The sequence below is a fragment of the Trachemys scripta genome, chromosome 3, assembly GCF_013100865.1.
Source record: "Trachemys scripta elegans isolate TJP31775 chromosome 3, CAS_Tse_1.0, whole genome shotgun sequence".
Lineage (NCBI taxonomy): Eukaryota > Metazoa > Chordata > Testudines > Emydidae > Trachemys > Trachemys scripta.
In genome coordinates this window covers 173,315,573-173,329,615 of record NC_048300.1, presented here as the reverse complement: position 1 = coordinate 173,329,615, position 14,043 = coordinate 173,315,573, and the positions used below count along the sequence as shown (strand labels likewise).

General features: G+C 39.1%; 1 protein-coding gene across 1 annotated transcript in view; it reads left to right on the top strand.

The window, feature by feature from the left end:
* The window catches only part of YWHAQ (tyrosine 3-monooxygenase/tryptophan 5-monooxygenase activation protein theta), a 36,521-nt gene extending 23,350 nt beyond the window's left edge, over positions 1–13,171 (top strand). The window contains exons 3-6 of the mRNA XM_034766487.1: positions 4,280–4,403; positions 10,392–10,555; positions 10,994–11,089; positions 12,082–13,171. Coding sequence (XP_034622378.1) covers positions 4,280–4,403; positions 10,392–10,555; positions 10,994–11,089; positions 12,082–12,141 — 444 coding nt within the window. The 3' untranslated portion in view covers positions 12,142–13,171. The remainder of the gene's footprint in view (positions 1–4,279; positions 4,404–10,391; positions 10,556–10,993; positions 11,090–12,081) is intronic.
* The last annotated feature ends 872 nt before the right edge of the window (positions 13,172–14,043 follow it).

Genomic DNA, 14,043 nt, shown 5'->3' with positions numbered 1-14,043 from the left:
GTAGCTACTTCATGGGTTTGGATTTAATATAAACTGCCTACTTAGTAATTGGAATTTAATAAACTAGCTATAATTTGCAAGCTTAATGGATGCTTTCTGCTAATCTGACCTGTTAATTCTCAGAGCAATTGAATAAGGATCTCAAATGCTTGGTGGAAAGGGATGAATTAGTTCTAAATTATTGTCTGAGACTGCAGAATTGCGTATTAGTATTCCCTTGAGGCATTATGAAGATGGTGGGTAAAATATGACTCTCGTGAAGTAATTGGTAGATGCTAAATCAGTAGTATCGTTTGGGGAAGAATAACAGTGTTTAATTCCACCACCATTTCTGCCCTTTAGCCATTACATTTGCCAATTACTCATTTTAAATATTGCAATGAAGCATGCAAATTATTTCAGAAATAATTGAAAACTCGGTCTCTGATGTGTTGAAGGATGAAATAAAGCCACCTATGATCCAGCTGCTTTGGGTGTAGTTCACAGAGAAGTCTGATGTTCATCACTGGAATGCCGTGCTGCTGTCATGTTGCTGGGGATGATGGCATGATGAGCCAATAGCTTGGGTCTCTTTGGGGGTGGAGGGACTTCTCCAGAGTGGATTATATATGGGGCATCTGTGTGTTGAGTGACTGACCAAAGATTCTGTGGTACGGTCCCTAGTTTCTGCAGCCTCCAAAACAGCAGTGTCAGCTCATGTGATGTGTGGAAAGATGAATTGTTTCAGGGGTCTTGAGTTTGGGGAACGTATGGTGTTAGTCCCGTGCAGCTAGCAGTAAAACACACAAGGTGCTGCACCCAATACAAGGTAAGAATATTGGAAAGGATAGTGGATCAGACCAATGGTCCATATAGCCCAATTTCCAGTCTTCCAACAGTGGGCAATGCCAGATGCTTCAGAGGGAATAAACCGAACTGGACAATTGAGTGATCCATCCTCTGTTGTTCAGTCGCATCTTGCAGTCAGAGGCTTAGGGAAACTCAGAGCATGGGGTTGCATCCCTTACCATTTTGGCTAATAGTTATTGTTGGACCTATCCTCCATTAACTTATCTAATACCCAGTTATTCTTTTGGCCTTCACAACATCCCTTAGCAGTGAGGTCCACAGATTGACTGTATTGTGTGAAGAAGTACTTCCTTATGATGTTTTTAAACCTGCTGCCTATTAATTTCATTGGATGACTTCTGGTTCTTGTATTGTGAATGGGTAAATAACACTTCCTTATTCACTTTCTCTACACCATTCATGATTTTCTAGACCTCTATCATATTCCCCCTTAGGTGTCTCCTGTCCAGGCTGAATATAGCCCCAGTCTTTTTAATCTCTCCTCATATGTAAACTGTACCAAACCCTTAATATTTGTTGCCCTTCTGTGTATCGTTTCCCATTCTTTTTTGAGATGGGGTAACCAGAACTACATGCAGTATTCAAGTTGTGGGCGTATTTCAAATCACTATAACCATCTTAGTCAGGTGGTCGGTAACATATTCTTACTGTTGTGCTCTTATTAGTCAAGCATGACATTTCTGTTTGATTTGATTCATTTGAGATTTTTTACTATATTTGACTCTTTCACATATACAGCAGGTAATAATTTTGGACATTTTAAAGATTGATTAATCACTGGACTGGAAGTTTGTGGTTGTCTAGGGGCTAGTGATAGTGACAGGAAAATTATGAGCAAAATGTACTGGAAGCAAAAATTTGGACAGAAAACTGAATGAAAATTTGGGAGTTTTTAAAGTTTAGTACATGTCCAAAATGCCACAATCAAGAGAGAAGACAACTTGACTTAAAAGTCCATCTGGGTTCAGTGGTAAAATGAAGGAAGCAAATAGAAATAAAAAAGCAATACATAACAAATGGAAACAGAATAAGTAACTACTGATTTATATCTTACTGTGAAGTGCAGAAAATTGACAAGAGTTCAATAAATAATTCTGTTCTATATTTGGAAAGAATCAGGATGATATCAAGAGGATGAAGTAGTATCCAGTCTATTAGTAACAAAGCAGGATGTTTAGACATCTACTAGGGATAAACATTTTAAAATCGGCAGGCTTCAATAACAAGCACCTACAAGACCTAAAGGAGTTGGCTGAGGGGAATTAACAGCTCTTACTTTTTAATAAATCTTGGAATACCAGGGAAGTTCTGGAAGAGTGCTAACATTGTACTAATATTAAGAGGTTAAGCCAGGTCACCTAGGAAGTATAAACTGGTTAACATGACATCAGTCCTGGGCAAAATAATGGGAAAGCTGGAATTATATTCCTATTCTCTTAGTTTTATGGAAAATTGATTTTGTCAAACCTGCTTTCATTCTTTGGAATTACAAGTTTGGTTGATTAGGCAATTGTGTAAATGTAATAAACTTAGGTTTATTTTTTAGGAGTTTTACTTGGTAAAGCATAACATTCTGATTTTAAAAATTAGTACTATACAATGTCAACAGAGCACGTCTTAAATGAATTAAGAGCTGGTAACTGACAATATTTAAAAAATAGTCAGTAGAGAAATCATCAAATCAGATCTGTTTCCAGTCAGGTTCGACAGTGCTAATCAAAATTTTCATTAGTGATCGGGAAGTAAATATAAAATCACGGCTGATCAAATCTGAGGCTGGCATGCAGATTTGAGTAGTAAGTGACAGGGCAAACAGAGAACTGGATCAGTTGGTAAACTGGGCTCATACAAATTAAATGTTTTAATACAGCCAAATGTATTGGACAAGCAGCTCAACATGAACTACCAATGCAATGCAGTGGAGAAAAGGGCTAATAGGGCCCTTGGATGTGTAAACGGGAGTAGTTAATAGGACTAGGGAGATGATTTTTACTTCTGTCTATGGGACTAGAGAGGCAGATATTGGAATACTATGTACAGTTCTAGTGTCCACTTTAATAAAAAAAAAAATATTTTGGCAGCAGAAACCTAGAAAAATGGTTTTTGAGGGCTGGAGAAAATGCCTTGCAGTGGACTTAAGAAATTCAGTCTCTTCAGTTTATCAAAAAGATTTGAGGTGGCTTGATTATAGTGTACCTGCGGAGTGGGCAGGAGATGGGATATGGGAACTAGAGAGATCTTTAGTCTACCAGGGAAAGGTATAACAAGAACTAATGGCCGGAAGTTGAAGCCAGACCTAATGTGTCCATTGCTTTTAATTTTGAATTTCACAATGAGGGTGATTAGCCATTGGAATAGTGGTGGGTTCTCCATCTCTTAGTCTTCAGATCAAGACTGGATGCCTTTCTGGAAGATATGCTTTAGCCAACCACATGTTGTGTTCAGAATGGGATAGCTGGATGAAATTTAGTGGCGTCTCATGTACAAGAGGTCAGACCTTCTTGGTACCTTCTGGCCTTAAATTATATGAATCAATAAATTCATCTACAGATAAAGGGTGCATGATGCACATGTACACTTGAACATTTGGCCTGTAAATTGCCCCACTGTTTCAGTTAATTCCCTTTTGAGATTGCTGGGGTGGTCCATGTGTCTGAGCTGCTTCAGGTTCATACAGCCTTCTCCGGGCTCAGACATATGTTCATATTTTTAAGGTTATATTTATACCAATGAGGCCTAGAAACTGTGTTCTGTGGAATGCAAGCTTTCATTTGAATCTGGATATCATGCTTGCTGGATAGCTACAACAAATTGGCAGACAAGTTTATACTCCACACCTAAATGTTCAGTCATAATTAACTAATGAATATCACTTAAGAAAACAAATAAAATCCTGCTCACAGGTCTTGGCCATAAAGTGGAAAATAAAAATTCCCTCTTTTTAAAGAGGCTTGAATTTCTGATGCATTGTGTTGTTTTTTCCCCAGTGAAATGGACTGGTTTCAGACTAATCTTCAGTTAAAATTATTTTCTTTTGGAATACATGGATTCTTCCTTAGTGCATAAGCATATATTCAGGCCTGCTTTTTGCTATTAGATTTTGCCCTTTTCTAACTTTACTATCACTCTTTTTCTTTCCACAACGTTTTAGACAGCTCACCGAACTGGAGCCTTTAAAATGTTCTAGGCTTTTTAGTGTTTGTTACTATGCAAATAGTCTAATTCGTTAAGTGAATATTCATTTGTCTAAAAGACATTGTTAAAGAATTTCTAAATACTTTGCAGATTTTACTCTTACTTTGAGCTTCTTAGCATATGCGCAAAGTGCCTGAGGTGGTATGTGACCAGGATTACTTTATCTAAACCAGTATTTTGAGGATCTTCCATTGCAGTGCATGCAACATGCTAATGTCTCCTATTCCTGCTTTAGGAGCTGCTGGACAAATTTTTAATAGCTAATGCAACTAATCCAGAGAGCAAGGTATTCTACCTGAAGATGAAGGGAGACTACTTCCGATACCTTGCTGAAGTTGCATGTGGAGATGACAGAAAACGTAAGCATACTGTGTTCAACCATGCTCAAATAGTTAACGCTTACTTCTGTTTTGAGGTGGTGGGGAGAGGAAAGAGGAGCTAGAATGCACTGCATGTGTCACTAACTTTCATAACTCATATGCCACTCAATAAAATGGAGAGGGACTGCGTTTAGATCTGATCTCTCAATGCCAATTTTCAAAGTTTAGATTGACTTTTATTAGACCTCAAGTGTTCTGCACTGAAAGATTTCATTATATGGTGGAATGGAATTCAGTGTAGAAGTCCCTTCCCCCACCTCCTCCCATGTGAATGACTATTGAAGAAACACACTTATTTGAAACTTTAAAAATACTCTTTAGGTGAAAGGTGTCCTAATGTCTTAAGAGATACTTAAAACTATACAATACTATACTATTAAAAAAAATTGTATTTTTTTTCCCCCAAGGTAAGTAGGCTAGAGGTATTGGGGAAAGAGGAAGATGTCTACAACTTTCTGTCTGCATTGACCCTATCAACCCATAGTTTTAATTGGGCAAAACTTAACTGTCAAGCCATGACTCCTTGAGTCAGATGCAGCATTGTGTACACTAGGAATTTACTTGTCTCAGGGGTGTAAAAATCCTTCTGTCAATGTAGTTACTCCCTCTCGGGTAGGTGGATTACCTATGCCAACGGGAGAATCTGCATAGGTAGTGTCTACGCTGAAGTGCTACAGCGGCGTAGCTGTGCTGCTTGTAGTGCTTTAAATGTACACACATCCTAAATGAGATGACAAATGTAAATTAAATTGCTACCTAGATGGACAAAGTGATACTAAAGTAATAGTAATCCGGTACCCTATCAAGAGAGAACACTTATGGTGAGTTCCAGTCTTAAGCTGTCTGATGCTGGTAGAGCTAGTACACTCTTTTTGTGATTCTAGTCTGTTTACTTCTGCTGATCCTGAAGGACTATAGTCCCTCAGAAACCTCAGCAGCCATTAGGACTTACTGCAGGGGTGGAAAGAAACAGCCTATCGCTTGATACGGGGCATTCAGACACTGTTAGCAGTCAACAACTGTTCTGTGGACCATAGAAAATTGTTCACCATAACAGTTAAACTAGATGTTCAGAGGACACGTTGGAATGAGTAAGAGAACTATCCTGTAAGGTACCCAGATGTCACAGCAAGGGCAATATAAAACTTGGGCAGGTATTCAGAATTAGTGATAACTCCACACAGCTCAAGGTAGTCCTGGAGTTCTGCCATGATAGAGAAGGGAGTTTGCCAGTCCCTGAGGAGCTGAGCTGTCAGCTGGCCATAGAACAGAATGGGTTGCTGATAGAGTGTCAACCAGTTGTAAATGAATCCATTTAAACCAGATGTGAGGGAGGGGCATGGAGCTGATTTTCACTTACACAAAGGCCTTATTAAAAAGAACAGGAGTACTTGTTAGTCTCTAAGGTGCCACAAGTACTCCTGTTCTTCTTTTTGCGGATACAGACTAACACAGCTGTTACTCTGAAACTTGTCATTATACAAAGGCCTTATTAACACTTTTTCTGGCAGTGTAAAGGAACCTCAAAATGGGTGCAAATGTAAAATGGTGTAAAGAGGCCTTGATGTAAATGGGAACTGAATCTAAAACTCTTAAAGCCCTTGGCCCTAACAGGACTGTTGCAGAAAGTCAAAGCCAGTACCATAGCATCAAGGGAAAAGCTTTATATAAGGCTATCATTGAATGTAATCAAGCTGTCAATGCTATCTTTGTTCAGCTTCCATGATAGTCTTACCTCCATTTTAATCTCCAATACTCAATATAACTCTAAGGGCTTGTCTAAGCACAGAAGTTGCACTAATTTAAACTTGGGTTTTAAAACCCATTTTTTGTAAACGGATGCAAATCCCTGTGTGGATACTTCTATAGGTAGGGCCACCAGCCCCGCCTGTGGTTTTAACATTCCTTGACATTTTCCATAATAAGACCCTGTTTTCAGTGGCTTATAACTTTGTCAAACCATTTGGGTTAATGTTTTCTGGCAGGTGTTTGCCTCAGGCTAAATTTGTTTAGAAATTTTCAGCCAAAATGGTTCAGTAGTTTCCGAAAACAGAGAAATGCTTTGCCCATGCAACAAAATTCTAATGGACTTTTCTTTGAAAAGCTTTGGAGCACAGATTTGAAATTTGGCAGGAGGTGGCCTTTGTGTCAGGGATGTGCCTTTTCCATCCCAGTGAATATCTACCCAAATTCGGCTATGTTATAAGCCTTTGAAGAATTGTACTTCCTCCATGTCCAATAGGTACTGCCTAATTTTTAACAGCTAACTTCCCTGAAGGTTCCATCTGCACTGAGTATGCTGCAGCCCAGGGCTAAGCAGGACTTTACCTGTTACCGCTGCTCTGGGCTGCTGCAAGCCAGCCTGGATTCACGCACCTCAAATGAGAGCATTGAGACTGTCTCTCCTGTTCCCTCAATGATCCCCCTGATGGGCCCAGGCAGCATGGAAGAGGAATCTGCCTGACTGTAATGCAGATGAGACAAAAACCAGACCTTGAGAGGAAGTAGATTGGGATGAGGAAACTGGGGCTAGAGATTGGCAGGAGTTGGGGAGGGGGAATGGGACACAAAACAAAGTTACAGACTGAGAGCCAGAGTGGGACACCTGGAGTGGGGGAGAGATCAGAAGCCTGAAGAATAGAGACTGGGACTGGCGAAGTGAAGAGATTGGGACTGGGATAAGGAGCCAGTGTGGGAAAGAGATGGGACAGGATGGAGGAAGGGTATGTGGAAAAAGGAGTTAAGCTTAGTCGGAGGGAGAAAGGGGGAGGGGGGAATTAAGGTACACAGTCCCCCAAATTCTTGAGGGGGGGACACACACTATGAGCTATTCCATTAGCTCAAGTGGCAGACGTGCGTGGTGTATCTAATGGTTCCTGCTAATCTATGTGGGTGTCAATATGATGCCACAGGATGGAATTTGTTTTTAGTTTGTATTTTAAAAACCTAGGAAATTAAACACAAATTGTTTAAAATACAGTTTTCAAGATTACAAAGTCAAGAACTCGGAAGTTAAATGGCAGAATTCAGGTTGCCTGTACATGTGCACTATAGAATCATAGAATGGTGGTAAGGACCTCAAGTGGTCATCAAATCCATCCCCCTTCACTGAGGTAGGACCAAATAAACCTAGACCATCCCTAATAGCGGTTTGTCCAACCTGTTCTTAAAAAGCTCCAATGGAAGCCTATTCCAGAGCTTAACTATCCTTAGAGTTTGGTTTCTCCCCCCACCAATATCCTGCCTAAATTTCCTATGCTGCAGGTTAAGTGTATTACTTCTTGTCCAGCCTTCAGTGGACATGGAGAACAATTGATCACTGTCCTCTTTAGAAGAGCCTTTAACATACATTTGAAGACTTATCAGGTCCCCTCTGTCGTCTTTTCTCAAGACTAAACATGCCCAGTTTTTAATCTTTCTTTATAGCTCAGGTTTTCTAAATGTTGTATCACTTTTTGTTGCTCTCCTCAACTCTCTCCAGTTTGTCCACATCTTTCCTAAAGTGTGGTGCCCGGAATTGGAGACAGTACTCCAGCTGAGGCCTCACCAGTGCCCAGTACAGCAAGACAACTACCTTCCATGTCTTACATATAACATTCCTCTTAATATCCCTCAGAATATTAGCCTTTTTTGCAGCTGCATCTTTGTTGACTCTCATTCAATTTGTGATCCACTATAGTCCCCAGATCCTTCAGCAGTACAACTGCATAGTCAGTTATTCCCCAATTTGTGTGTGTGGTTTTTTTTTTTTTGGTTTCCTAAATGAAGTACTTTGCGTTGGTCTTTATTGACTTTCATCTTGGGGGTTTTTTAGACCAATTTTCCAGTTTGTCAAGGTCAGTTTGAATGCTAATCCTGTTCTGTAAAGTTCTTGTAACCCTTCCCTGCTTAGTTCATCCACAGATTTTATTGGCATACTCTCTACTTCATTATCTAATTTGTTGATGAAAATATTGAATAGTACCAGACCCCGTGCAGGATCTCAATAGATATGCCCCTCCCAGTTTGACAACTACTCAGAATTTAGGCCATAGAAGGATCATCATAATCATGTAGTCCAGTGGTTCTTAACCTTTACTGCAGCATGCACCCCTTTGGTTCTTAAAATATGTTCTCGCACCCCTTATCAAAAATCGTTGAAGTAGATCAGTTCTTTAAACCTAGATATATTTTTTTTATATTATAGTAATCATTCATAAATACATAGGTTTGATGAAACAGAGTAGTTGTACTTACGTGCCTGTGCTTAATTTGTGTTTTCAGTGATTTACCTTCTAAAAAAATCTGGCATGTCTCGCACCCCCAGGAGGTGTGTGTACCCCAGGTTAAGAACCACTGACCTAGTCTGACCACCTTCCCATCGCAGGCCACAGAACCTCACCTGCCCACTCTTGCAGTAGGCCCATAACCTCTTGCTAAGTTAATGAAGTTCTCACATCTTGATTTAAAGACTTTCAAGCCAGAGAATTCACATTTACTTGAATTCAAATCAGTAAGTGACCCGTGCCCGATGGTCCAAGGGAAGGTGTACTCTTTCAGTATGGCCTTTCAACCAGTTACGTATCCATCTTATAGCAAATTTATCTAGACCACATTTCCTAGTTTGCTTATGAGCATGTCATGTGGGACTGTCAAAAGCCTCATTAAAAATCAAGATATATCAGATCTCCCCCACATCCCCAACATTCACTAGGCAAGTAACCCTATCAAAAAAGGACATTACATTGGTTTGGCATGATTTGTTCTTGACATATCCATGCTGGTTATTTCTTATTACCCTGTTATCCTCTAGGAGGTGCTTACAGATTGTCTAATAAATTGTACCAGTATGACAGTCCATATTTACATGATCACATATTATTTTTGCCATAGGACCTCTGCCTCATTCAGTGCATAGAATGAACTGTGCTCATTTAATGAGAAGTTGTTCATAGTTTTCTCCTTGTTGCTCAGTGCATGGCCCCCTCTTCACTGCTCATTATTCAAGTCCTGCTATGAAGACAATTATTTCCTCATGAGCTTTTCTATGGCAATTATCACGACAGTATTTAGTAGAGTGCTTTACAAGTATTACTGAATTTATTTTCACAGCACGCCTGTGAGATGGGAGGAGTTGGGGGAGTATTATCCCCATTTTAGAAATGGGGAACAGTCGCAATAATATGGTCAAAAATATTTACTCATTTTGCTGCCCAGTTAGATACGCCTAATACCCAATTGAGTTCTTAGTATTATATCACACTTCATATGTTGAAAGCACAGCTCCCACTGATGTGAGTGCTCAGCAGTTTTGCAGATCTCAGTTTGGGCACCCAGAAAATGAGGAACACCCAATTAGTGACTACCTGTGAAAAGATTGATTTAAGTGACCTATGTACCATCATAGAAGCTCTGTGGCAGGGATAGAATCCAGATTTCCAGGGCAGTATTAAATAGCCTTGACCATGAAAACATTTTTTTGTTTGTTTTTTATCATTTGCCTCACTTATTACATACACCTTCCTGCTTCTGCAACAAACAAAGCAGGAGTGCTATAGACACCAACCTCCTTTACTACATAACCCTGATGCATCCCCAGAGCAGCTTCACCCTGTCCACTGGAGTCCTGTGGAAAAATTGTATGTGATCATGTAATTAAAGATTCATACACATAAGAGGGCTAAATAAAGGTTACATGGGCAACCTTAGTTCTGGGATTTCCTGAGTCCTTCACTTTGCAATTTTAATCTTAACATGTTTTTTTGTGTGTAATATCTGTTTAGTTTGAGCCTATAAATGTCAGTATACAGTTGCCCCAGTTTAAAAGTCACACCCTTAGTTCAGCCAATGCAACTGTTTCTTTCAGCCTAAATAATGAGGCTAAGCATTTCTCTAAGAAGGTATTTTAAGCTAGCGCGAGGGACTCAGCTTGCACTTTTCTCTATATCATCCCCCTTTTTATGTTGAAATGTTCCTGTTTCTCAACAGAAACAATAGAAAATTCACAAGCAGCTTATCAGGAGGCATTTGACATCAGCAAGAAAGAGATGCAACCTACACATCCAATTCGTTTGGGCCTCGCTCTTAACTTTTCTGTATTTTACTATGAGATCCTCAACAACCCTGAGCTTGCCTGCACGCTGGCTAAGACAGTAAGTTGCTCTATCTTTTTTTTGGCAGGAGGGTAATTCTAATTAATGGAAGCTAATCTGAATAATGTGAATTGATCAGTCTGTCTTGTACAATAAAATCCTATTTCGTTTAATGTATTTGATTTGCAGGTGCCTACTGTCAACTGACTTAAAGGGACACTGTCAACTTTAAAATTCTTTCAGTAACAAATATTGTAACCTAAACATACAAGATTTGTGCTGTTTTAAGCTTTTTTTTACCAACTCAGGCAATGCAAATCAATGAAATTCTTTTCACTTTCTTCAATGCTGCATGCTTGTTTATTAAAGCTGTCTTCATGGAAAAAGGTTAAACTTAATTTTGAATTGTCCCTTTAATATCTACCCCTAGTAACACTAATAAGAATATTCATAATCAGTACCTCAATGTAAATATGAAAAACAACTTAATTATTCTAGGCTTTTGATGAGGCTATCGCAGAACTTGATACGCTGAACGAAGACTCATACAAAGACAGTACTCTCATCATGCAGTTGCTTAGAGACAACCTAACAGTAAGTTTCCCTTTTGTGCTAATTGGTCCAATAGCTGTAATTGTATAATGGCTATACTTAGACCTCATTTGTGTGATAAAACCAAAACATGGTCTTTATCTAGCACTGAGCATCCTGATATTTAGGCCTATTATGTGCTGTATTGAAGAGTTACTCTCATAAGTAGGTTGATGTCTAATTTAAACTTTAGTGTGAAAAATTAATTGCATTAAACTAATCTGTGGCAGATTCAAACTTGGTTTGGACTAAAATAATAGCATGAGTTAGTCAGTTTCCATATAGCTAAATACAACTTCACTTTCATCATAAGACCAACAGGCTCATTTGACTTAGCAGATAGTACTATAAATCTGGTGGAAAAAATGATGATGATCCAGTCATTAAGACGAGAATGAGAAAAGTTAACTGTCTTAAAAGTATTACTGGTTCCAGCAATATTCCCCCATACTTAAATGGGGAATATGGCTGGAACTTTTAGTATTTCTAAAACTGGAATGAACTTTTAAGATGCACCAACTGTATACTATGTTAACAGTCTAAGGGAGAGCTAGCTACATACTCCAGCAATATTCCTCACTGTAGTTTTCCATAACAATAGGAATTGTGACCTTGACTTGTGAGGTGAAAGTGCAACCAGAGAGGGATATCTTGGCATTCCAGAGAACAGACTTGTGTATTAAGTGCCAATAGTATAATTGGGTACAATATATTAAACAGATCTGTATTTGTTTAGCATTATGTCCACTTGGGCTAGTTAAATATTAAACAATTATGTATATGGCTGTACCCTATAGATGAGAAGGTGCTCACCATAAGCCAGTAGAAGCTCTGCAAATTAAAGCAACAGAGCTTTACACCTCCAAACTATAGCACTTAACAAATGTAGAACTCCTCCCATCTAGTCCTTGACTTTAGTAATAGGACAGTTGGTGCTAACATGGAGGGTAGATGAGTAAGTTTTCATGCTGATGTGGCTTTTTTCTTATTTCTAGTTATGGACATCAGACAATGCAGGAGAAGAATGTGATGCTGCAGAAGGTGCAGAAAACTAAACTGCACATGGGGTGTGTCATTCTCTCTTCCCTTCTCAAGAAACCTTTTTACACGTCTCCATTCCTTATAGCTCCACTTGGATTTCCTATAGCAAAGAGAACCCATCCATGTGTATGGAAATCAGTTTATAGTCTTTTCACACTGCAGCTTTGGGAAAACTCCATTCCTTGATTTGTGTTTGTCCTGGCCTTCCCTGTGTGCGGTTACTGCTGTAGAAAAGTATTAATAGCTTCATTTCATATAAACATAAGTAATTTCCAAACACTTATGTAGTGGACTAAAGTGTACCTGGTATTTAAAAACAAAAATCTGAACCAGTTCCTGCAAGTTGACTGTGTTTTGTATTCAGTAAAGATATTAAAATGTAGTTAATTGCAACTAAAGAGTGTTCAACATAGCTTTCTAATTCTCCACATTCCCTCTTATTCTGCAGGGTTTCCTTTCAGTAACTTACTTTCTCATGCTACTGTGTATTCTTTTCATGAAGGTTATGGAAGTATTGGGCCAGATGGAAAGTTTGGCATTTTTAGGTTGAGAATTACCAATTGAGTTGCCTTCTGTGTAATATACTGCAGGGGCTACTGTATGTCTGCGTGAAAATGAGGGTGTCTTCTTACTCAGTCTTCAGTTGCTGCTGTTTATAAGTTGATATCCCTTCCCAATAAAAGTCACTTACACTCCTGCCTTTGTAGTTCTGGTATTCACTTTACTATGTACTAGAGACAGCATGGAACTGCTGGAATACAGACAGTGCTTTTTGGCAGACTAAAGTGCATGTCATTTCTTAATACACTGGAATGGGAAAACCAATTCAAGTTCACATGTTCAAGTATAACATTTAGTACTTTTCCATGCAGATTTGTGCACATGTGAGAAGGTGTCAAGTTTGTCCAGTGATTGTTATTTAGAGAGTTGGACCACTATTGTGTGTTGCTAATCATTGATTGTAGTCCCAAAAAAGCCTTGTGAAAATGTTATGCCCTATGTAACAGCAAAGTAACATTAAATAAAATTACATTTTATAAACCACCTACTGTTTTTGTAACAATTCCATGCAGTTACCTTAAGAGCTGAACTATAGCAAATCTTGCTATGAGAAATGTCCTTCTCAAACCTGTAACTCCTACTTAGTCAATTGTTCAGGTGAATTCACTTTGTATTTACATATTAATGGATTGTATGAAAATACCTGAAAGTTAGTTATTCATATGAATAGGTCATAGGGACAGATAATCTTCAAAGTATAACCTGTAGCATGTGTCCTTCTTCTTGAAGCTACTTGTACTGACAGAAATTCTTGTATAAGACAGAAGCTAAGCAGTTAAATACCAAGTACTACTCCTTGCTACTAAGAGTTGAAACAGCCTGATGTGTATTCCATTGCTGCAAATCTGTTATCTCCTGATTCTTCAAGTGGCATCCCTGTGGGTGCTCCACTGTAGGTGTGCTTGCATCCCTGCACTGCTAATCGGGGAACTTTGGTAGCAGTGTCAGTTAGGCCCTACACATTCACTGCCCCTCCTCATGCTACATCATGAGGCTAACCCCCTTCAGTTTTTCCTCATCCACCCCGACGAGTGACGCAGCTATTCGCAGTCCATTAAGACTATATTACTTCAATTTGATTTCTATAGTTGTTATAGTTAGTTTTTTTTATTTTTCTGATATGTAAACTATTCAAAACTGACTTTTTATGAATGGATGCCGGAGTCGCATCATGACCAATTTAAGGCCATTGTCCAGGAGGGGCCAGTTAGTGTGAAGACATTGCTGCAATCTTCCCTCGATGCAGTTGACATGATGACTGGGTCCACCTCCACGGCAGTGGTGATGTGACAGGCATCTTGGCTCCATCTGTCAAGCTTCCCGAAGGAGGTACAGTCTACAGTTAGACTTCCCTT